Source organism: Odocoileus virginianus, unplaced genomic scaffold, assembly GCF_023699985.2.
Source record: "Odocoileus virginianus isolate 20LAN1187 ecotype Illinois unplaced genomic scaffold, Ovbor_1.2 Unplaced_Contig_3, whole genome shotgun sequence".
Lineage (NCBI taxonomy): Eukaryota > Metazoa > Chordata > Mammalia > Artiodactyla > Cervidae > Odocoileus > Odocoileus virginianus.
Genome location: NW_027224320.1, coordinates 1,960,458 through 1,984,323, shown reverse-complemented (window position 1 = coordinate 1,984,323; position 23,866 = coordinate 1,960,458). Strand labels below are relative to the sequence as shown.

The following is a 23,866-nucleotide window of genomic DNA, read 5'->3' as shown; positions in this document are numbered from 1 at the left end:
GCTTGTCACGCTCTAGGGGTCACACAGCAGGTGAGTGGCAGGGTGGGCAGAGCTCGATGTCTGCTGGGCGCCCCCCGCCCGGGCCCACCCCAGCCTCCTCGGAAGCAGCCCTCATCTCAGCAGACCGTCCTGTCTCTCTGGGCTGAGCGACCAGAGAACTCAGTCCTCCAGCCTGGGCTGCCGGGGGGCTGCCGGCCCCTGCTGGCCTGGAAACCAGCCTACTCCCCAGGCCCCTCCCTGGGTGAGGATGAACGGGTAAGCAGATGGGCCTGTGGCCCCCTGGAGGTTGGGGAGAGGAGACCGGGGCCAGGGGGACCCATCCCCAGATGGGAAGCGAAGGGAACGGGGCCGGGCCCCCAGGCAGGCGGCAGGGAGCAAGGCCCAAGCCTGCATCCCACCCCAGACCTACGCGCTCCTCCGCCCTGCAGGGCCTGTCTCCTCCGCCTGATACAACAGCTCCGGGGCGTTTCGGCTGCTTTTAGGCGCCTGGGGAGTTTCCTGTAATAATATATTTTCTCCTTATTATAGTTAATTCATGTGGTAGAACATCTGAAAAGTAAATTAGAATGAGAAAGGAATTAAAGCTGATCGGTGACCCGTACTCAGGGCCAGCTGTCGATGTGCCGTTTTTCTGGCTGTGTCTTGGTCACATTCTTAGGTGGGTGCTGAAGACATGCTTTGAGAACCTATGTCTTTTCTCTTAAGCAGCGGTCACTAATGTCCGTGTCTGTCGACATTCCCTCTGAAGGCTGCGTGATAACCCCGTGATGGGTGGGGATTGTGAGATGCTTAATTTGCCTTTCAGTGTTTATGGTTGTTGTAAATAGTACCGTGATGAGCATGAGGCTTAGAGCCTGTTTTGAACTCTTATTTGCTGAGAAGTGTTGTTCCTGTGTTATCTTAGACCCTGGGGGCGCTGGGACAGGGCCTCTGTGTTGGAACAGGGAGGATGTTGGACCCCTGGGAAGGATGTGGGGTGGGTGGGGGGCAGTGGGGGCCTGGGGCTGTGGCCCCCGGGTCTCCCCGCCTCCGTCACTGGCTTCTCCTTCTCTCTTAGGTGTCCGTGTCCCCGGACTCTGCTGACCTCCCCTCTGAACCCCGCTCACACCCTCCCTTCTTCCCCAGAGCCGAGCCTCCAGCCCGACCCTTAGATGCTCCTGGACACTGTCCGTAAGTGGCCCCCAGCCCCGCACGGCAGCGCGTCCGAGGGGACGGTTGCCTCTCTCCCACCCACACCCCTTCCTGTGTCCCCAGGAGGGTAAGTGGTGCCACCAGCCACCAGCCTCCAAGCCAGGGACCCACCTGTCGCTGTTGTCCCCAGGCCTTGTCCTCAGATCCCACCCCCATGAGGGTCTGCACACACCCCTTCCCTCCACCCCTCCCAACGCCGTGGCAGGCCTCCCTGCCCTCCCCCCTCCAGAGCCTCGAGTCTGCCCCCCACCCCCATCCCCAATGAACGTCTCATCACGCGCCCCTCCTCGGCGCCCCATTCCCCTAGACGAAGCCCGAGCCCCTCGAAGGCTGAGGCCTCTCGCCCCGCGCTTCTCAGCTCCAGCCTCTGCACAGGCTGTTCCACCTGCTGGGAACGCCTTTCCACGCACTGTCAGAGGCAGGTTCCCACCCATCCTTCCAGGCTCAGCTTCCACATGCTGCCCTCCGGGGAGCTTCCATTTTTGCTTCCCGTTTCCCTTTTCCCCAAGAAGCCGCCCCTCCTTGTCTCACTCAGATATCCCGTGGGACGTCTAGGCAAACAGTCCCTCGATATTCTGATACTCCCTCAGCATCACAGCTGTGAAAAGGCAGAGGAGTCAGGGCTGGCCCTGGTGAGACGGGGTTATCGGAGCACCTGACCTCGCAGCTTCAGGCGCGGCTGCCTCCAGACGCTGCAGCGCCGACCCCAGGGCCCTGTCTCTCCCACTCCCCGTCCAGCCCCTTCTCGGGAGCCCAGGCAGAGCGGCAGCTCCCCTGTCTCAGGTCTAAGCTCAAGTGCAGACTGGGAGAGTCTGCGCCCCAGTCGAGTCGGGCCTCTGAGTCCCAAGCCCGAACCTGAGCTGGGAGAGGAGTCAGCCCCACCGGAGCCAGAGGCACTAAGGGGGCCCCAGGTTGCTGCAGGAGGGGAGCTGGGGCCGAAGGCCCACCGCGGCCCTGGGAGCCCGCTGGCTCCCTCCAGGCAGGAGACGCAGGCTGTGTCTCACATTCTGCCCTCCCTGCCGGGACGCGGCCTGGCCCCGGGGCAGCGTTAGTCAGCACTTCATGGATGAAAGAGCAAGTGGGTAGAGGATTAGTGCTGCTCTGTGGTCGGAACGCTCCCGGCCCGGGGCCTGGGCAGCGATGCCCCCCTCCTGGCCCCAAAATACCCACAGAGCCCGGCCCCACGAGGACCCGGGAGGAGACCAGCCCCTCGGGGCGCTGCCCCCTCACCCGGACCTCAGAGGCCTCGGCCCTGCCCCAGGGAGCAGCCCGAATCCCCAAAGACAGACAGACAGACACAAACACAGCCCTCGGGCTGAGACGGCGGTGAGCCTTCGGGAAAAGAAACCGGTCTAACCAGCCTGCCAGGGGCACGGAATTTACTGTAGTGGCTAGAAGGTTTGCTTTTCAGTGAAAATTACTTTAGACATAAAAGTAAGCGAACAATGGAAGCAAGGGGAGGATGGGGAGCTGTTGTGCGGTCTCTGTGAGCCGCCGGGGCTCCGGGGGGCCCGCCCACCCTCACTCCCGCCTCGCGGCCTGGCTGGGGGCACCAGGGGGACTGGAGGCCTCAGCCCGACTCTCCTGACCCCAGGCCTGGCCACTTTCAGTTCCGCGAACTTTCCAGGTGCCCAGCCCGGCTCTGGAACAACAGCGGCACCTGCCGCGCTCACTGAGGCTTTGGGCCGAGGCCACGCGTAGTCCCCCACCCTGAGACCTGCAGCCGGCAGCGGAGCTGGCTCCTGGGCTTGACCACTGGCTGCTCTGTCTGCTGAGAAGGTGCGGGCACAGGTGCAGACCTGGAGGGGCCCAGCGTCCTGACACACTCGGGCCATCGCCTCTGGCTCGGTGTCGGGTCGTCCTGCGCCGACCTTGGGAAGGCCAGGCAGGCCGGCCTGTGCCTTCCCGGCCGCTCCATCCTGCACCCCCAAGGGCTCCTGATGGGGGCTCTCAGGGCCCCCCGGCCCACCTGCTCTCGCCCTGCGGGTGAGCAGGATGCCGAGGCCCGGGCAGAAGCAGACACCGCCCGCCCGAGGCGGGTCCCCACGCCTCCTGCCTCCAGCCTCCAGCCCAAGTGCCGCCTGTCAGGACCCTGTGCCCCAGGTCGCGGAACAGGGCACTGCGGGCGTTTGGTGCCCTGCAGAGGGGCCCTGCCCGGCCCCCGGCAGCCCACCCGATTTCCGGAGATCATCGCTGTGGCCACTTCCTCACCACCTCGGCTCCCTGTGCATGGGGAGCCGGCCACTCAGGGACGCTGGGGGCTGTCCACAGCCTGTGGGGCCCCCCCCACCCTGAGAGCCAAGCCCACGCCTGTGGATCGGGGACTCTGCACAGGCCAGCTCGTGGATCAGGGCTTCCGGGATTCACGTCCTGAGCGTCACGCATCCAGGGGGCCATAGAGAGTGCTGGGGAACGGCCCCCAGGGTGGTTCCGCTTGTGCAAAGCCTAGACGTGGGCACAAGCTTTCCTGCCACTTGTTGGGTATCTCACTCTGCAGGAAAACTGACATCAGACTCACCGTCTGCATCTTTATGCCTTTTGATGTGTTCACATTTTTTATTTTCTAACTGAACGTGATACCGCTTTTTAGGGTCTTCATAGTACTTGTTTCTTTCTGTAAGCACGTGTATGTAGCTAAAGACACAGAAAACATTCTGAAAGGGCCCATCTTAACAGATCAGAGCGGGGAGGTCGGTGGAGACAGCTGAGGGCAGTGAGAACTGGGGGAGCGGTCGAGGGAGCCTTGTTTAAAGAGAAGAGCCTTTCATGTTACGTGTGCAGTTAAGATTTTGCTTCTGTAAAATGTAATGCTTGAGTGAGAAGGGGGAAAACAATTCCAGACCTTGAAGGATCTGTGATCCTGAGATTTGGAGAGGCAGAATGCAGACGGTTCTACGTGTTCACGGTTAGAGCAGGATGGGAGCTCCGTGCCACCCCCGTGGGAAGGAAGACGCTGGGACCCCCACCTCTAGCCTGGAAGGTCCTATGACCTGAGGATCGGTTGGCTCCGTGCTCCCGCCCTCTCTGCCAAAGGCCGTGTGCTCCTTTCCGGGGCACAGATGGGCACTGGCCAGCAGCAGGCGGGATGCTCTGCGTGAAGGCGCCTGTCCGCCTGTAGGGTGGAATTTTCCAGTGGAGGCGGGCAGTCCCCCCGCCACCTTGAGCCTCTGCTTTCTATCCCGGTGTAGGTCACTTCCAGGGGTCCACAGTGGCCAGGTGGGGGCAGGGGGTGCACGCAGGTATTTCCGGAGTGACCCGGGAGACTGGGTGACTGCTAGGGTGAGGGGTGGTCCCAGCGCCAATACTGTGCCCCAGTCTCAGGCCTGCAGGGGGGTGGGGGGGTGAGCCTACCTTTGGAAAGGCCCGCGGCCCCTCGCCCACCCCCCAGGCATCCGGTTCCGTCGGGGAAGCAGCACAACCACTCTGTGCAATGTCCTGCAGCGTCACTTCCCGGCTGTGTGCCCTTGGGCCCGCCCGTGACCTCGGGCTTCACCTCCGGAAAGTGAGCGACAGGCCCCCTCTGATGGTGGAGGGGCAGCCTCGGTGTGATGGGGGCAGAGCCCACGCTCACGCCTGCGCCCCTGCTCACAGGCCCTGCTCGGTGACCTTCGTCACTTCCCAGCAAGACGAGCCTGCGGGTCTCTAGTGAGAATTCAGAGCTGGGATCTCAGCTGCACAATTTTTGGAGACGCCTTTGCACCTGACCCTGCGCTGGACACCCACCGCCAGACATCCAGCAACCCCCCCGCCCCCCACCCAGGTGGCTTGTAAACACCTGCAGTCTTGGAATTTGTGTCTCAACTCCAGGGTCTTCTTCGTTTGCCCTTTTTTGAAATAAAAGACTAACGTATAAGAAACACATGTGTAAGTTTGTGAGGAGGACGTGCCCGAAAGCTGTGGGTGTGCAGGTGATATCATGACCCCCAGGGAGGCTCTGAGGGCTGAGACCCAGGAGACCCAGGAAAGAGACGCTGGGGCCAGCTCGGCCATCCAGCCGGCTCCCCACCCAGCCACTCTAAGCCTCAGTTTCCTCCTCTTGAAAACGGACGTGATAAAATCATCATCTCTGAGGAGGTTGCGCCTTGGTTCCGCCGCCGGCGTGGAGGTGAGTCCCCTCTGGGTGGGAGGGGCTCTGAGAAGTCACTGAACATTGAACCGAAGCACAACCAGCCTCATGGAGCCCTGAGTTGTAGCTGCTGTTATTTTGGGGTCATGTTTAAAATCCCAGGCAACTCCAGTGAGGGGAGAGGGGGGCGGGCTCTAAGGCAGGGCCAGCCCACTTATCTGGCAGCCTTCTTCTCGGGAGGGAAGGCTCTGCTGGGGGAAGGTGGGTCCTTCCCAGGCGCTGCTCAGGAAGCCTCGAGCAGTCCCGATGCCCGCCACCGCCGTCGCCAGCCGCCGACTCCACTCCGACCCCTCATGAGGGCCTGCCACCGGCACTGGGCCCCATCTCTGCCACTGGTTGCTGTGCGGTTTCAGGCAAGTCTCGTGCCCTCTCTGAGTTCTGTTTGCTCCGTTGTAAGGGAAGGAACAAAAGTAAAGGATGCCGCAGCCGCCCTGCCCCTAAACCCAGCGGGTCTGAGAGCCCAGAAAGACTGGAAGAGAACGGCCCTCGGAGCTGTCAGCCAGGGGTCGGGGTCCTCCTACCCCTTCTCTTGTGTAATCGACCCAGCGAGGAAGCGAGGCAGGTGCTGAAGAGCAAGACTCTGCAGTCAGACCGCCCCGGTGCCACCCACCAGCTGTGTGACCCTCGGCCGGCGTTGAACCTCTGGCTTTAGTTTCCTCTTCTGTAAAATCTTGGATCTCACCGAGGTTGTTACAAGGATTATAATGCACACAAAAATTATATATATATGTAAATAATTTATACATATAAAATATATATGTTTGTGTATGTATATATATTTATATATGCCTTGTGGCTCAGTTGATAAAGAATCCCCCTGCGATGTGGGAGACCTGGGTTCGATCCCCGGGTTGGGAAGATCCCCTGGAGAAGGGAAAGGCTGCCCACTGCAGTACCCTGGCCTGGAGAGTTCCAGGGACTGTACAGTCCACGGGGTCACAGAGTCGGACACGACCGATGACTTTTACTTTCAATACATGTATGAAGTGGGTTTGGAGTCCCGGATTTCCGAATGAGGAAACAGGCTTGATCCCGCGCGCGTCTCTGGGGAGAGGATGGAGAGCAGCCTTCCCGGCGTCACCGCGCTGACGCGCCCGCTGCAGCGCACTGGCCTCCTCAGTGCCTCTTGAGCACACAGCTCACTCTGCCTCGGGACCCTGGCGCCAGGTCTACCCGCTGCCCGGCTGCTCCCGCCAGATCCTCCGTCAGGCGGGTCTCGGCCCACGTGGGCCCTCTCTGACCGCCCCCTCCCCGTGTGGGTGGGCTTCCCTTCTCTCAGCTCCCCCTCCCTCCCGCCTTTTGCTTAATTTTTTTCCTGATCCTTATTACCATGCAATCTTATATCTGACCATGCTGACTTCCTGTTTCCTCCTTCGAATGTAAACACGGCATTTTCATGAATGAATGAGGGCAGACACTTGGCCTGATTCACGCTAGGTTGCCAGTCCCTAAGCTGCTGAAATGCGTGAGCGGGTGAATGAAGGAGGGGGTCCCACCGTTGAGCAGAGATTCGCCCCGGGATATGGCCAGCGCGCGTGACAGCCAGCCATGCACCGGGGTGGCTGCCCTGTGTGGTAGGCCCTCCTGGCACCCCGGGACATAGATGTGACGGCCCCATCTTACAGCGGCACAGATCAAGGCTCCCAGAAGAGACGCGGCTTGCCGGCGGGCCTCAGGGCCTTTGGGAAGCAGAGCCGGCCTGACTCCAGGGCGCCCGCTCCGCGCACTGCGTGACTCGCACGTCTCGGGGTCAAAGGCAGAGAGAAGCCACCCTGGGAAGCAGCAGCGCGTGCATTTTAGCAACAGATTTCCAGGTTTCGAGCGCTCTCCGCCTGCTGGGTGACTTTGCAGCGAGGGCGCCGCGGGGCGGCCGCGCCTGATGCTGCGGTTGCCATGGCGACGAGCGCCTCGGCGATTGGTCCAGCTCGGCCCGCACTACGTTGCTCCCGGGGCGCGGGGGAGCCTCTGCGCCGGCCCCTCCTCCGGATGCTGTCCCCCCCGCCCAGCCCTCCCCAACCCCCGCGCCCCGCCACCCCGGATGTGCGGCAGGGCCAAAGCCAGAGGTGGTCTCAGGTAGCCGTGAGGCCGACGCCCCCGCCCAGCCTGGCGACCATGGTGACCCGACGTCCTCGCAGGCTCCGGGGCACCGTGTGAACCCTGCGTGCCTGGGTCCTCCGGAGCCCGCGGCTGCCACCCCCTGCTCCTGCTCCAGCCTCCGAGGAGGAGGAGTGCGCCACCCCCGGGAATGTGACTCGCCGCGATTTAATTTTATTCCCTTCCACTTCTCGCCTGAGCATCGCGCTGTTCCTCTAACCACACAGAGCCTTCCCAGCTGGAGAGGGAGAGAGAAGGGAAAACTGCCCACCACCCCCCCAGACAGGATGGCGTGCAGAAGGCGCTATTTGTGAGTATATGTGGCAGGTTTATGCCTGGAACTTGAGGCCAGAAGGGCCGCAGCCCATCTGGGAGCTGGAGCCCAGGCCCTCTGGGGGGAGGGGGGTTTGCCGTGCAGGTGGCTTTCAGAGGGAGCTGGCCACCAGGCGTAGATGCCAGCATTCGTCCCCTGCAGTGGACGTGTTTGTCGGTGGTGATGATGGGGGGAAAAAAGGCTGTCAGCAGGACTCTGTTGGGTGGTGAAATTCCCTGTCTCTGAGGGCTGATCGCCCCCCAGATCTACGTACAAGGGTCCCCGGACCTGCTGCTACCGTGTTGGCATCTGGTTCAGCCTTCCTGTGTCCATTTGGAAATGGTTTCTCGTGCCCGGCTCTGCCGTGATCAGCCCTTCAGCCGTGGCTGATGCAAGGTTGGCAGGAAGGTCAGGGTGGGTACAGGCTGCCGTGCCCTCCGGGGACCGGCGAAGGTCCAGCCTGCCCTCCAGAGCAGGGATCGCCAGCGTCACCCCGTACCACCCAGGTGTACCGTGGGCCAGCGGCAGAGGCCGTGAAAGTCTGCACGGGTGGTGACATCACGGGTCCGGGTATTTATGGAAAGCTGAGCCCGCGCCTCCTGGGACGTTGGATGAGGATGCCAACTTCCCTCGCAGCTCTCTGGGGCTCTGCGGCGTTCTGGGCTCAGCAGCTGGGTCTCTGGCCTTGCAGGACCCCTCCTCTGGGACTGGGGGCTGTGAGTCTCCTCCTGCCGTGGGCACTTGGGCACTGTGCAGTGACTTCAGACCCTGTGAGGTCAGAGGGCAGAGCCGGGCCCTCAGGCGGGGCTCAGTCCCCAGGACTCGAAAGCCCTGGAGCATCATGTGGGGGGACCCCTGGGGGCACTGCAAGGCCTCGGACTCCCCTAGACCTTGACGAGGGCCCTGGAGCCCGAGAAGCGGCGCCCACTGCTCTCCCCCCGGCCGATGGCGCGCGCCCGTGGAGCTGGACGGGAGGGGGCGCTGCTGCTGCCGCTGTGCTCGCAGGCCCAGGCGGGGCCCCGGGGCGAGGAAGGCGGCGGGCTCTGTGGTTTGCTGTGATGTTCGTTTGCCGTCTAAGTGGAGAAGCCCACGGCTTGGTTTGTTGATGGAAGCCAATCACGCTGGGTTCTCACTTCCTGTCCCTGCTTTTTTTGGGGGGAAACAAATAGTAAATCCTTCACAGGCACAGAACCTCCGCTGTCGCTGGAAACAGGCCTCCCCCCCACCCCCGAGACACCCCCTTTCTCCTTCCTCTTTTGCCTCGGCCCAGGAGCCCGAGGTCAGAGAAGTCCTCTGGTCTCAGGGGCCGTGAAACCCCGGGGGGAGGGAGGTCTCCGAGGGGGAATCTGTGCAGCAGCCTCTGGACTCCCATTCTAGAGACAGGACAACTGAGGCTCAGCAAATCCCCAGGAAACCTGAAGTGCCCTGGCCTGAGGTGTGTGTGTGGGGTGGGGGGTTAGGGGTGCGTTTCAGCCCAGCTCTGCATTAGAATCACGGGGGAATGTTTTCAAACTCCCGGGTCTGAGTCCCACCCCAGAGGTCCTGCCTTCTGGGTCCTGGGAGGGCTGCAGCCTCAGGAATGTTGCAGGTCTCCCCACGTGATTTCAGTGCTCAGCTGTGGGTGATGTTTGCGGATGTGGTCTCTTCCCTTAGGCATCGCTGAGCACGCAGTTACCATTCCAGTTCCAGGACCCCTCCCCATTACCAGTACAGACTCGCTCTGTCTGCTGGGAGCCCAGGAGCCTGCATTGGAACACACGGCCCCTAGCAGGGCCCACCGACCATGCCTGTCTTCCCACTCGCCTAGGAGAGGGGTTGGACTGTGGGGAGGGCAGGTCGGGCAGCAGGACACCCAGGCCTCGCCCACGTGCCGCCTCCAAGCCCGCGGGCACCAGAGATTGCAGAGACTGGGGCGGGGGTGGCCGAAGTCAGGGGGGCCCTGTTTGCAGAAGGACTTGCGGACCAGAACCAGGGCTTTCCTGGCACCTGCAGCTCGAGGCCTAGGCTTGCAGAGTGGGGGATGGAACATCTCCAGATGCTTAACTTTCAGGGTGCCTGGAGGCCCCAGCCCGGGACCAGCACAGCCGCCGTCAGAGCTGCACGACTTGGCTCCGCGGCTTCTCACGGCCCTGCCTCCGTGGTTCTCACCCGTGCTGTGAAATGGGGGGGTTAGTGGTCCCATCTTACAGAGGGGGAAACTGAGGTCAGAGAGGGGTAGAACACTTGACCGAGGTCTCCTGGCGGCCTCCAGCCCCACGCTCGGCGGTGCGTCCCTCCCCCAGCGCGCTGCACACGCGGCCGACCTGGACAGACTTGCTGCAGGCGGAGCCCTGCCCCCGGCCCCCCCCCCCGGCCCCTTCCCCGCCTCCCTGTCCTCTGCTGTCTTCCCCTCCACCCCCTGGGCCCCAAAGAGAACTTGGGCATCCGGACTCTGTCGTTGAGAGGGGACAGTTTCCCACCCGGGAGCTCCGACAGACGGAGCCGGCCCTGAGTAGACGGGACAGTGGATGACAGGGAGAGTGGGAGAAGATTTATTAATGAAATAGGGAAATCATGAAGCCTCCAAGATAGGTTCCTTAATCAGCTTTGTTAGCAACCAAGGCCAGGCTTACACTGAAAGCTTAATTAACGGTGTCTTAATTAAGGTCGGCCCCCTCCCGACTGTAACTACACTTCCACGGCACGTCACTTCCTGCTCCAGGAACGCAGGAAGTCAGGCTGCAGGAGTTTGCAGCGGGTGTGTGAGACCCTCGGGGCTGCTGGGGAGCGGGGCGCTGAGCCGGGGCGCTCCTTTATAATTCATCCATCCGCTCGCTCGCTCATTCACTCGCTCTGCCTGGAGCCACCCATTCTAGATGGCAGACGCCACCCTGAAAGCATTCCCCAGCACCTTCCCCACCCAGCACTGTGTCCTGCTCACAGGCTGGTTGGTCCACTCCGGCCGCTGGCGTGTCAGCTGTGCCAGGACAGAGGGGCTGACCGCGTGTTAGCTGTGGCGTGTCCAGCGCCTCGGAAAGTACTGGGTGTGTAGTGATTGCTCAGTGAGCCTTTGTTGGTGAATGAATGATGGATCCTGTGCCAGGCACTGCCCTAAGCTAAGGGGTACAGGAGTGTTGTGTAGTCGCTCAGTCGTGTCTGCCTCTTTGTGACCCCCTGGACTGTAGCCCGCCAGGCTCCTCTGTCCATGGGATTCTCCAGGCAAGAATACTGGAGTGGGTTGCCATGCCCTCCTCCAGGGGAGCTTCCCGACCCAGGGATCGAACCCGGGTCTCTTGTGTCTCCTGTGTCGTCCGGCAGGTCTTTACCACTGAGCCACCTGGTACCACAGGGTACAGGGCGCAGTAAGACGCAGCTCCTGGGACCCTGCAGGCCGTGAGCAGAGGTGTCAGCGCAGGGCGCCGCGGGCCGTGAGCAGAGGTGTCAGCGCAGGGCGCCGCGGGCTGTGAGCCGACGGTGTCAGCGCAGGGCGCCGCGGGCCAGACAGATGGCAGCCCAGAGACAGGAGGGTTCCCGCGTCCCGCAGCAGGCTGGAGGCCGAAGCGGGTACCGGCTGATCGGGAGGGGCGGGCGCTCCGGTGTGCAGGCCTCGGCCTAGAGTTGCAGGCATTCCGCAGGCACTAGCTCACTGACCTTCACGGTGACCCTGGGGGTGCCTGTCCCCTCTGTACAGACAGTGCAGCTGAGTCACTGAATCAGTTGCCCCCGGGAGGGGTGGCGCTGGGGATTGGACCCCGACAGGCAGCCCCAGAGCCCCGCTCTGTGAGATTCCGACGGCTTTGCTGGAAGTGATGGTGTCTGGCCCACGCCCCGAAAGTGTGAGCGAGCGGAGGTGAGACCGGAGATGTGGGCGGGGCCAGGACAGGCAGCATCTGGCCCCCGGGAGGGGCCCCCCTTGCGGGCAGGGGCCGTGGGACCCACAGAGGGTTCTGACCCGCGGGGGCGGCCACGGTTCCAGAGCCGGACTGTGGAGGGAAGGTGAGGGTGGGGAGGGCTCTCAGTCGTCCTTTCCGGCGCCCACAGCGGGGCGCCCCAGAGGGCGGCAGGTCCCTAGAGGGTGGCAGGGCACCCCAGAGGGCGGCAGGCCCCCAGAGGGCGGCAGGTCCCCAGCCCAGGCCGTCTCGGGGCAGGCCTGCCTGGGAGCCACAGTGGCCCCGAGGAGGCTCTGGGCTGTGGTCTGCAGGCAGCTCTGTGCCCGGGTAGGAGAGCCCCTTCCCCTCCCACCTCTCATCTGACTCCACCCTCAAGTCAGGTCTGGGGCCCGGAGGCCTGCACAGGACCCCCAGCTGGCCCCGGGGGACACACCCAGCCAGGGCCGGGCTGGGGCGCGTCCTGGCGGCCAGCCCTTCGCCAGGCGCTTTGTGGCGCCGCCCCCTCCCCACCTGGGGGCCGTCCTGCGGGGTCTGTCCTTCCTGCCCCTGCTTTTCATCAGACCCCGTGTGCCCACCCTCGAGGGCAGAGATAGGCGCCCAGAAGGTGGATAGACAGCTTCTGGGAGGGCCGGGGGGCAGCCAGGCAGAGCCGGGAGACAGGGCCCCGCGCCTCTTCCCGGGGCAGCCTCCTGACCCCTGGCCCCAGGGCCCTGCCCGCCTCCGTGTGTGCTCTCCCGGAGCTGGAGCGTGGCCGAGGCTCCAGCGCTCACCCGGGGCGCTGAGACCCCCTTGTGCGGCAGGGGCGGGGCCTGCGGGCTCACTTGGTTTTGTCTCCGCCTGCAGGGACCTGACAGCCCTTGGCAGCTGCTCAGCGCCCGCCTGGCTCCTGCGGGGCCTGCTGCTTTTCCCGAGGCCTGAGTCCACCCCGCGCCCCGCCGCCCAGCAGCTCACTGGCTCCCGCTCTCTCTCTCCCCTCCGCCCACTGCGCCCCATGGTCTCTGAGGCCCTGGCCCTCCCTGGGGCTCACCGAGCAGGGCTCAGACGCTGCCCTCCAGCTCCGCCCCCGGCCCGCTGTGTGACCCTGGGCCAGCGTCTCGCCCTCTCTGGGCCTGTGACGTCCTCTGAATCCGGAGTGGCAGGGTCAGCGGTGGATGGTGCGGGTTGGGCAGACTGGCACGGGAGGCTGGGGTGTGGGGCGGGAGCTAGCGGAAGTCGGCGCTGAGCTCAGACATTCCGGCTGTTTCACACACGCCCGGTCCGCGCACGGCTTGTGGTCCCTGGGGGCGCATCGTCCCGGGACGCGCAGCAGATACGCCGAGTTCTGCCTGCACTGTGGGGAGCGCCCGTGCTGGCCCCCTGGCAGAGGGTGGCCTTTCTCCCCACCCCGCGGGCCCCGAGGTCCAGGCCTGGATCCAACCCTGGGCCCTGGTCCTCCCGCTCGCACAGGGCAACCCCTGTGCTGGCACCCGCGGCCTGGGAGCCTTCCAGGGGGGCCCGGCCTCTGTGTCCCAGCATCTGTGTAGGCCCAGGCAGGCCAGCTATAACCTTTCTTAAAGTTGTGGTAACATACCCGTAACAGAAGAATGACCAGTTCAGCCATTTCTAAGTGTGCAGTTCAGGGCAGTCCGTACATTCATAGTGTTTCACGACCGTCACCACTGTCCGTCCCCAGAACCTTCCCATCTTCCCAGACTGAGACTCGGTCCCCGTAAAACACTCACTCCCCTTCCCTTCCCCAGCCCCGGGCACCCACCATCCTACCTCTGTCTCTGTGGACTCAGCCTCTCTGAGCACTAGTCTCCGTGGAATCCTGTAGTGTCTGTCTTTCTGTGGCTTACTTTGCTGAGCACGTTCTCAAGGTTCATCCATGTTTGCAGCCTGTGTCAGGATTTCCTTCCTTTTAAGGCTGAAATAATCCATTGTGCATCTGGACCACACTTTGTTGATCCGTTCGTCTGTCTCTGGACACCTGTGTTTGCTTCCGCCTTTTGGCTGCTGTGAATAACGCTAGTGTGAAGGTGGGGAGGCCGGTGTATCCTTTGTGTGTATACGCAGAACTGGAATTCCCGGATCCTGTGGAAACTCTGTTGAACTTTTCTGGAGGAACCTCCTTACTGTTTTTCCACCACAGCTGCACCGTTTTACATTCCCACCAACATTGCACACGGATTCCAGTTTCTCCACATCTTTGCTCACACATGCCATTGCGTTTTTTGGTTGTTTTTGTAATAGGAATTCTCGTCGTGTGAAGTAGCACCTCATTGTGGTTTTGATTTACTCCTTCTTGAATGAAGGCAGCTGTGAGTGGTGAGGTTCAGCCTCCTTCTCTGCTGTTGGACCATGCGGCCCCGAGGACCCCCGACGTTGACTGGGGGGCCTGGGCCCGCTGGACGCCCGCCGACGCCTCTGCCGCCTTTGCGGGAGCTTCTGTCCCAGAGCAGGGTGGGTGGGAGGGCCGTGGGGCTCAGGCCTCCCCACCCAGAGCCCAGTCCTCCAGCTCACAAGTAGCCCAGGAGCTGCGTCCTTGGGGGTGCCTGGCACACAGTACGTGCTCAGAAATTTTAAATCACACGCGAGTAATCCCTGCTTCCATCTTTTTTGGCTCTTCCTGGTTTATCCATGTAACTGAGAGACGATTCACTGGCGTGGTGTGGCAACGTCTGCACACACTGCAAAGTCAGCCCCTCTCCGGTTCCTCGGCCCCGAGGCCACCGCCGTGTCCAGCTTCATGGGGTCTCTCTGGGGAAATGCTGTGCGCAGATGTGAGCACTGCAATACTGAAGAGACTCAACCACCCGGCCGGGTACACCCAGCGGAGTTTCCAGTCTCGGCTTTGCAGCTCCGGATTTGGGGCCCCCTGAGGGGGTGGGGTGACCTTCCAGCCCCCGAAGGAGGCGATGTTCTCCCTCTGGTGGGTGGCCCTGACCAGTGGCTGGCAGAGTGGCCTCCATGGAGGAAGCGAAGCCACAGCAGAAGCAGCGACGTGGGAAGGACTGGCCCTGCGCACCCAAGGTTCCGATCCCGCCAGGCCTCCCGGCCGCCTGTGTGTCCTGGGCCGGCCGGCCGTCCAGATCTGTTGCGTCGGCCCCTTTGTGAGCGCCTGTCCAGCACGGGGCCTGCGCTGCACCCCGGGGACAGCGGCCCTGCCCGGAAGCAGGCGGACGCAGGTGGAGCCACCAGCGCGGGGCGGACGGTGTGCCGTGGGCTTTCAGCGGGGGCTGCCGGACACGTGGGCGCCCTTCGGGGCAGACACGGGGAGAGGCGTCTGGGCGGCGGGCCGGGGAAGCCCACTCCCTACAGTGTAGGGGGCGGGCCTGCATGGCCGAGACCCGCGAGGCTCTCCCCAGACCCTCGGGGAAGTGACCTGGGCCCAGCCCTCACTCCACGAGACGCCTCCCCCGCTGGACGCATTCCCGCGGCCGTCACGTCACGTCCAGCAGCTTTTCCAGGAACACGGCTGCTCTCCTCACAGTCCCAGGAAGATCAGACGCTGATATGTCCGGAGCTCTGCCAAAGGCTGCCGCCATGCAGAGCCTCGCGTCACCGAGGGCGGCGTCCCTCGTGGCCCCCAGCTCGGGAGCCAGGCCGTGCGTCCGCCTGGGATCAGAGCCGCTGTCACCTTGGGGACGGGAGACTGGCCTCGTCCCCGTGCACCCACCACGAGTGGGCCGGCCGCCTCGTGTGACCCGCTTCCCTGTCTTCTCTCTGCTGCTACGGCTGAGGCCGCTGGTTGGTGTTTGTCTCATGACGTGTGTGGAGCGAGAGGATATGACTTATGGACGTCGTTTCAGACCAGGGAAGGGTCAGCACAGGTTTGGGTGCTAAGGATGGGGGCGGGGGGTGGACGAGGACTCTTTGTGGGGGTGGAATTACTGTGCATCTTGTCGTGAGCCCGCACGCAAAGTGCATGGAACTAAAGACGCTCACACGATTACTCATTCACTCACACTCACACACACACGAGTAGGTGTGACACAGAAGTCTGAGATGGTGGACGGTAGTGTCAGCATCGTGACGGAGACGTTCTCACGTTCTGCAGGGCCGTTAACTTTGGGGAAAACAGGGCAAAGTGCAGACAGCATCTCTCCGGGCTATTTTTAACAACTACCGGTGAATCTACAGTTAATCTCAAAATTAAAAGTTTAACTGAAAACGAAGGCAAGGGGCAGGTGTTGGGTCTGACAAGCTGGACCCTTGGTGACTGTGGGGCAGGAAGGCCAGTGACCACCCCCACCCCGTCTCAGCCCCTCCGTGCGAGGCCTCCCTGACAGGGACCCCTAGACCCCTGGTCCCCCAAGCTGAACCCCACTGGCCTCCGCCCTTGAGCTGCCAGCTAAGGCCTGGTTGGCCCCCGGCACTGAGTTGGAGACCTCAGAGCAGGGTCTCATCCACCTTCTGCAGACCCCGACCCGGAGCTGGGGCCCGGCCTGCCCGCCCACCTCAGGGCTGCCCTGGGCCTGCAGGCCTGCCCCGGGCACCAGCGCAGTGCTCGTGCGGGCCTGGCTCTCCCGCCCGCGGTCCCCGGGTCCAGGAGCTGGGGCAGACACACACGGGCCATTCCCTCCCTGTGCCATCGTGGAGACTGAAGTGAGCGCAGCCTGCTAGGACTCAAAGGTGAGGGAAGCGAGGGCTTCGCTGAGTCTGTCTTCCTGCACACGGACGGCGCGGTGGGTCGGCTTCTGGCACGTGGACGCAGCACAGATTGCAGGGCAGACGGGGTGGAGCTGGCAGGGCTGGGGGCCGCGGGGCGGAAGCCAGCCCGGGCGAGGTGCCGGCTCGGGGCACCCCCCGGACCTGAAGGCCAGGCTCACCGGACAGACCTGGCGGGGGCACCTGCCTTTCCCTCCTGTTTATCCAACTTCCCGGAGATGAGCTGGGGGCCCGGGGGCTCCAGGGGCCTGAGATGCCCCGTGCTCCCCGTCCTGGGTGCACGTGACCCCCTGGGGTCCCCGGGAGAGGGTCCCATCGGAACAGCCCCTGGCTCTGCACAGGCGGTTGGCGCGTGGCTAACTGCAAGATGTCGTACTGGCTTCGTCGGTTTCACGCATCGTCAGCACGGTCCCCGCGTCTGTCTGGAATGGCTGATAAGGGAAGGGGCGTGTTTGTCATCAGCCTGGCTCTTGCCGGGCTTGCCGGGCGGGGATAACCGCGCATCTGCTCACGTGTGCTCCGTTCCCGATTCTGGTCCAGGGGCCACGGCCGCAGGCGCCCCCGAGTCCCTCCGATTCCCCATCCTTGGCCTGCCTTCAGTCTCCGACCAGCTCTGGGGCTGCTGAGCAATCAGGGCAACTTGGAGGAGCTCCCCGAAACTGGCTGTGCCCAGGAGAAGTGGGGGCCGAGGCGCTGAGGTGATCAGCGTGATTTCCAGTACCTGCCTCTGCCTTAGGAGCTTCTGGATGGACCCCTTCATCTGCCGCCCAGTGGCTGTGTGGCTTGCGGCAGACAGCTTCACCTCTCTGAGCCTCGGGGCTTTTCTCTGTACCGTGGGGCCAATCATTGCAACTTGGCAGGGTGGTGATAAGGACTCAGTGATGTAGTAAAGTGCAGGGTGGATCCGTACTTACATATATCCTCGTCCCCTTCCTCCCCTGGACTCTAAGTGCACGGGACAGGCAGGGACCTCAGAGACAAGGTCCTGGAGAGGGTAAGGGAACCAGCGGGGTGGAGGGAGTGTACCAACCAGAAGTCTCCAGGTGGCAAAGGTCAGAGACTGAGTCAGAAGGGATTTTAACGGTCACTGTCGGTGACCAGCCTGGGGTCAGGCTTCGGTGTGGCTGGGGGTCTGGGGGCTCCGACACTCTTGTGGCCGTCTCCTCCTTGCCTTCCGCCTGGGGCATGTTCTCAAGACCCCTCCGGTCCCACTGGTCAGCCCCGGGGTTCATGGCCTTCCTGAGACTGCCTCCATGCCCAGGGGGGCTGGCTGTGTGGTGATCGGCCAGGCCTGGAGCCGGGCGGACGGGGTCAGCTCCGTCTCAGCCACTGCACTGTGTGCTCAGGACGGGGTTCGAGTGTGTTTCTGCGGGGTGGGGGAGGGCAGTAAACTGAGGCTGGAGACAGTTCACCGGGAATGCTTGGGGTCAGAGGGCAGCACGCCGAGCTGGCAGCCTCAGCTCAGCGCGGGGCGATGCACACAGCCTGGTGCCCGGGAGGCAAGCGCTCGGCTGGGAGGCTGGCCCCAGCACACAGCCTGGAGTCACAGACCCGAGTTCCGTGCTCGGCAGCAGGGAGGAGAGGGTTTGCGGCTGCTCATGTCAGGTAAATCCACAGGACCCCGACGCTAGGGATCTGGCCGACGATCCCCCCACGCCCCGAAGTCTTTCCCATCTCCCTCTTGCTTAGCCAGCTGGGACCTTCAAGTGAGAATCTTTACTCCTGTTATTTCACCCTCCCTCTCTCCCCAGGGGTGTATGCTCAATACTTTTCAAAAGCCCCAAAGCGGCCTGGGGCACTGCGTGTTATCCAGGGAAATTCACCATCCGTTCCAGATCCATGTCCCATCCTTCCACCGGAAGCTGCGGGAGGGTTACCCTTCCCACCCCAGGGCCGTGCTGAGCCTCCCTGGGGGGGCGGCCGAGCCCCGTGTCCCCGTCTAGGAGCTGGGCTGTTCCTGGCTCCCGATGGACCGCAGGGAACCCGTGGGTGCTGGGGGGAGAGCCGTGTCCCCCCAGGGTGGGTGTGCTGACGGGGGTTTCCGCACCCCCGCGCTGGTCAGCCGTGGCTCCCAGTCGCCCTGGAGGCCGAGCAGGACCGGGGCCGGCCCGTGGGTGGGAGGCCTGAGACTGGGGGAGCACGCAGCTCCCCACAGAGCCCTGGGCGGGGCTGGTCCCGGCTTCACCAACACGTCTCGGCCCTTGGGCGCCCCTCCGTCCTCTGGCCTCAGGATTCTCCCACCCCTGGAGCCCGTAGGCAGTCCTGCCCCCCAGCAGCCCCGCCTCCATCCTGCCCTTGCTCTGGACATGTGTCCTGGCTAGCCGTCAGCCCATGGCCAGCTGTCCAGGCTGGGAGCCCCAGGTGCAGAAGGCGCAGGACGGCAGAGAGGGCGGGCGGTCCTCAGGGTGCCCGGTGGAAGGCGGGGTGTGGAGCTGGGCTTGGGGACAGCGGGGCTGTGACCCTCCCCGACGGCCGCGTCCGTCCCTCTCACCCCAGATCTTGGGGTCCCCCGCCCCTGCCCTTCCCCCTCACTCCCATGTGTTCACATGCCGGCTACCGCCCACCTTTGTCCTTCCAGACCCAGCTTTCCCAGCAGACTGTGGCCAGCGTGGGTCTGCCCGGCCCGCCGCAGGGTGCCCCGGGGCCGGGCCTCAGGGTGGGGCAGCCGCAGCCTCTGTGAGTGAGGGACGCCCCGCGCTGTCGCCTTCAGCCCGAAGTTTGCTTTTCTCCTCCTTTCATCCAAAAGTGTGTCCGGAAGGTGCCCCTCGCTGGGCGCAGGCCGGGTGAGGCGGGGGCGATGGGGAAAGCGAGGAGTCTGAGTGGCTGGCGGAGCACAGTGCCCAGGGTGCCTGCTGCGGGCAGGCCCAGGCTGGGGGCGAAGAAGGCGTCGCAGGAGTTGCAGGCCACGGAGCCCGGGGCGGGTGTCCCTGCCACCATGAAGACAGGCCCCCGGTGTGGGAGCTGCCCAAGGGGCAGCGGGGCGGGGGACCACCAGCTTGGTGTGTGTGCAGACCGCAGGGGAGGCCAGAGGCTGCGGCGGCCCCCAGGACGCCGCCCCCATCCGCCCACTGGGCCCTGCGCCCCCCCGGGCTCATCCCGCCTGCAGTCTAAAGGCACGTTCTCCACTCTGCGGCCAGAGCCACCCCAGGGGCTGCAGGCACCGAGGCCTCCCGCCCCCCAGGAGAGCTCCCCGCATCCCGAGCACACGCAGACACATGGGGACCGGGCATCTTGGCACCTCGGTGCCCCCGAAACAGGCAACCCCGTACTGCAGCCCGCAGGCTGAGCTGTCCTCCTCCCGCTGAACAGAGCGGGGTGGGTCAAGGCTCCCCGAGTGTCCGGGGACCAGCCCGGCCAGGGGTCTGGGGCTGCCCGCCCTCACGACTCTGCCTGCAGGCACCCACTAAGGCTTCAGGCCCCTCTGCAGCCCTGGAGAAAGTGCCCCTCCCCCGGAGCTGGGATCTGCCTCCAGCTACTGCGGGCGGGGTCCCCGGGCAGCTGTGCGAACCCAGCCCCCGTCCCCTCCCCTCCCCAGCCACCGCCCGGTCCATCCGCCTGGCAGTCAGGGCGCCCAGCTCACTCTGCAGGGTGGATGTCCGCTGCAAGCAGCACTGCCCCGGGGCATCTGGAAGGACGGGGCCAAGTGCCCGGCGCCCGGACTCAGCACAGACGCCTCACTGTTCCCAGTGCCCCCACACCCCCCGCTTCCACTTCCCCATTAGGTTTCACTGGAAACACCCAGACCCGGTGGGTTCTGGAAATATTCCTCATTTTTAGTTTTCATTCAACTAAGGTCCATTAACACAGCTCGCTTGCAGGAAGGGAGGCAAATGCAAACGGAAAGACCTTGGCAGAGTCTTGTTGACCGTGGGCGTCCAGCGCAGGCCCTGGGGACACATCCCTGCCTGACTGTTGCCTGCCGTGACCCTGAGACCAGGCCTGAGGCCAGCCGGGAGCTCCCGGCTGCTCACGGGAGGGTCTGTCTACACAAATGTGCCATTTACACGTATGTGCCATGCACACATGTGCATGTGTGATGGCAGGGAGCTGTCTCTTTTTGAAAACTGAAACATAGTTGGTTTTTAATGGGCTTCCCAGGTGGCTCAGGTGACAGATTCAGTCTCTGGGTCAGGAAGATCCCCTGGAGGAGGAAGTGGCCACCCACCCCAGTGTTCTTGCCTGGAGAATCCCATGGACAGAGGGGCCTGGCGGACCAGAGTCCAGGGGTTCACGAAGAGTCAGGCACGACTTAGCGACCAAACAACAGCCTAGCTGGTTTACGGTGCTGTCATGTGAGTTGAGAGGCGCCGTGTGTGTCTGGCCACGTGAGGTCAGCGTGGGTCTGAGCGTGGCTCTGCTGGGAGAGCTGTCAGGCAGGCCGCAGGCCAGACCTGGAGGGGGAGGTGGCCCTGCACCGCCCATGGGGTCCACTGTGCCCTCTGGCCAGGCAGGGTCCTCCAGCCTCGCCCTGCCGTGGAGAGGGGGCTCCCCTTCACCCCACACCCGAGGGGCTGTGGACGCAGGGGCCACCCTTCCCCTGAGTCAGACCTCACGGTGTTCCTGACTGCTTCTGTTTGACCTAGGAATTTCTGTGGGGAGGCCCAGAATTTCCCCGGGGGCAGCAGCCTCCCTGGGAGGCCGGTGGACGCGGGACCTTTGGGAGGGGACTTTCCTCTGGGTATCCTTTTGTGTGGTGCTTTTGAGCCAGAGTGCCTTACTTTTTAATTTATTTTTGGCTGCACTGTCTTCGCGGTGGCTTAGCTGCCCCGCGGCGTGTGGGATCTTAGTTCCGGGACCAGGGATTGAACCGTGTCCTCCGCAGTGGCAGGCGGATTCTTCACGCCTGGACCACCAGGGAAGTCCATGCAGCACTTATTTGAAACGTGTATAAGATGGTGGATTTGGGGGTGAGTTGGCTTGTTTTCTGGGGATCTGATAGAACACCACCCCCCCCCAGTGGAGGGCCGCCCTCAGGATGTGGAGGGTGAGTGGGGTCAGGATGTCCTGGTTGGGGGTCAGCTGCCTGACAGCTGCAGATGGTGGGGACGCTGGAGCAGAGGAGAGGGACCCAGGTCAGGATCGAGGTGGGGCTGTGGGAGGCCTCAGGCAGGTCTCAGCCTGCCTCAGCCTCGGTTTCCTCGTCTGTAAACTGGGGCCATGACAGCTGCCCAGGCAGACTTGAGGAGCGTCTGAAGAGGGTGCCGCATGGTCTGACCCCCATCCCAGCCGGTCTGGACTGAGAAATCTCTGCTCCCTGCCTGTCAGCAAACCAGGACCGGGGTGTCAGGACGGGGCTCCCAGACTCCACACCCAAGGCCACAGGTCCGGCCAGGCTCCCAGCCATGTGGCAAGGCTTCAGCCCACTCCCAGCAGCCAGGGAAGCTGGACACACCCTGGCCAGCAGCCCCGTACCCCCGGCCAGTGTCTGCCTCAGCAAGAGAGTCCTGGTGGGAGCCTCGAGGTCACAGAAGCTGAGGTCTCGGGGGTGCTCCCGGCAGGTGAGGGCAGCCAGGGCGCTCCCTGTCCAAGCTTCGTCCTGCGGCAGGTTCCCAGCCTAGCGCCCTGTGTGTGCCACCTTGCTCCCTCCGGGACCCTCCCCTGAACAAGGCCAGATCCTGGGCGTGCTGACCCCCTGCACCCCACCCCGCGGACCCGAGGCCTGGGCTCCGAGTCACTGCTTCCGCGGCCTCTTCTGACCAGGCGCCAAGGGGAGCCCTGCTGTGGCCCGCTTGTCTGGCACACCTGGTCAGAGTGCCCACCTTCCCGGAGACAGGCATGGTGCCCCCACTGGATGCCACCCAGGGCCCCTGCCCGCCGCCCGAGCTCCCTTTCAACACCACTGTCCCGAGGCCTAGGAGCCTGGGCGGGGACACCCCTCTCCGGGTAGCGGAGGGTTTCCCAGACTCCGGGTAGGCCAGAGGGCGTGGAGGCTGGCCCGAGGACAGTCACCCCGTGTGCCCGCGGTCAGGGCCGTAGGAGGCCCAGAGCCAGGACAGGAAGGCTGGGCGGGCGGGCAGGGCCTCTGTGGCTTTCTCCAAGGGGGGCCAGGCCGGGCGCTGGGGGCATGGGCAGAGCAGCTGGCCGCAGAAGCTGGTTTTCGTGGCAGCCCCCCAGGTCCCCGGCCCCATCAGCTCCCGAGAGCCGCCTGGAGTTCCACAGACCAGGAGCCTGGGGCTGAGACGAGGGGGGCAGCATGGGGCAGCGTGGGGCAGCAGCCCCGCCCACGGGGAGGTGGACGGGCCCTCAGGGCAGCCTGGCCCCCGTCCCCTCTCTGCGCCCCGCCTGGAGCCCCGGAGAAGGGGCTGTACTCGGGGCAGGCGTGAGGGGTGAGCCCTGCCCGGCCCGATGCTCTGTCCAGGGGCTGCCTGGGGGCTCAGGGGCGACAGAAACGTCGGGAGGCCCGGGGGTGGCCAGGATGACTCGCCCATCCCGCCCCATGGGCCTGCCCCCAAGCCGAGAACGCATCCCGCCCCGTGACGCCTAAAGTCCAGGGCTGGGTCCTGCACACGCGTCCGCCCCCTGCGCAGAGGCCTCACCGACGGGACGGCCGACGCCCTGTCTGCGGGCGGTGGGTGTGTGCCCGGGGTTCCCGGGTTCTTCTTCTTCAGTAAGATGGAGGCATGTAGCCTGCCCGCCCCTCTGGAAATGGAGGTAAATTCCACAGATAACCCCAACACCCAGGGCCCGTCAGCCTGTGGAGCCGCCCTGCTTCTAGCTGCCTCCCCTGCGGGCCTGGAGGGGCTCCCGGGCCTGCCCTCCGCCCCTCCTGACCCTGCTCCCTGCGGCCTCCCTTTTCCTTCTCAGGAGCGGACAGAGTCGCCCTCCAGCTCAGAGCTGTGGCGGCCAGGACCCCTGCCCAGGCCCTTCCAGAAAGCACAGCGTGCCCAGAAGAAGCCTCACAGTGGTGAGGGTGTTCTTCCTCAACCTGACAGAACTTTCTAGAACCCAGGGGGCCCTGGGGAGTCGGCTGGTTCCGGGTTAGACGCATCTGGGGAGCTGTGGGAAAACACAGGGGCACCTTCCCCAGACGAGATGCGCAGGTGGCGGGTGAGCGCGTGACGCCGCAGTCAGCGCCGGGAGCCGTCAGGAAATGCGAGCTGAAACCACAGGGAGGTGTCGCCGCCCGTCTGTCAGAACGCCCGGAAGTGGGGCCGGGGCCACACACCACGCTGGCCAGGAGGCCGGGGGGCCGGGTCCCGCCTGCGCGGCCTCTGGGGACGTCCAGGGTGCGGCCCCTCGGGGGGACAGCTCACTGGGGGGCTCAGAGCACGTGCACTGTTCCCAGACGCCCTTTGTTCCGGAGGAAGGAAGACCTGGGTTCACACCGAGACCCGTCGGAGAAGGCTCAGGGCAGTTCTGTCCCTGACAGCCCCCGGCCCAGAACCTGCTGCAGCATCCTTCCCAGGACGTGTGTGGGGAGGGGGGATGTAGATAAACAGACTGGGGTACGTCCATGAGGTGGGATGCTATCCAGCTGTCAAGAGGAAAGGACTGTTGGACACGAGCAGTTGGAATCAAACCTCCAGGGAATTACGCAGAGAGAAAAAGAAAGCCAGTGTTGAGAAGTTCCGTCCCGTGCGGTTCTGTTTGTTGTAACACCCTGAAATGACGGGGTGATGGACA

At 64.1% G+C, this 23,866-nt stretch overlaps 1 protein-coding gene across 5 annotated transcripts in view; it reads left to right on the top strand.

Annotated features, from left to right (window-relative positions):
- The window catches only part of IQSEC1 (IQ motif and Sec7 domain ArfGEF 1), a 277,893-nt gene that overhangs the window by 130,533 nt on the left and 123,494 nt on the right, over positions 1-23,866 (top strand). Inside the window, exon 1 of one of the 5 annotated variants that reach the window (XM_020872512.2) lies at positions 7,332-7,721. The exons of the other annotated variants lie outside the window; for them this stretch is intronic. Within the exon in view, the coding sequence (XP_020728171.2) occupies positions 7,699-7,721 (23 nt within the window). The 5' untranslated portion in view covers positions 7,332-7,698. Of the gene's footprint in view, positions 1-7,331; positions 7,722-23,866 lie in introns of those variants that run through there. 5 annotated transcript variants of the gene reach the window in all.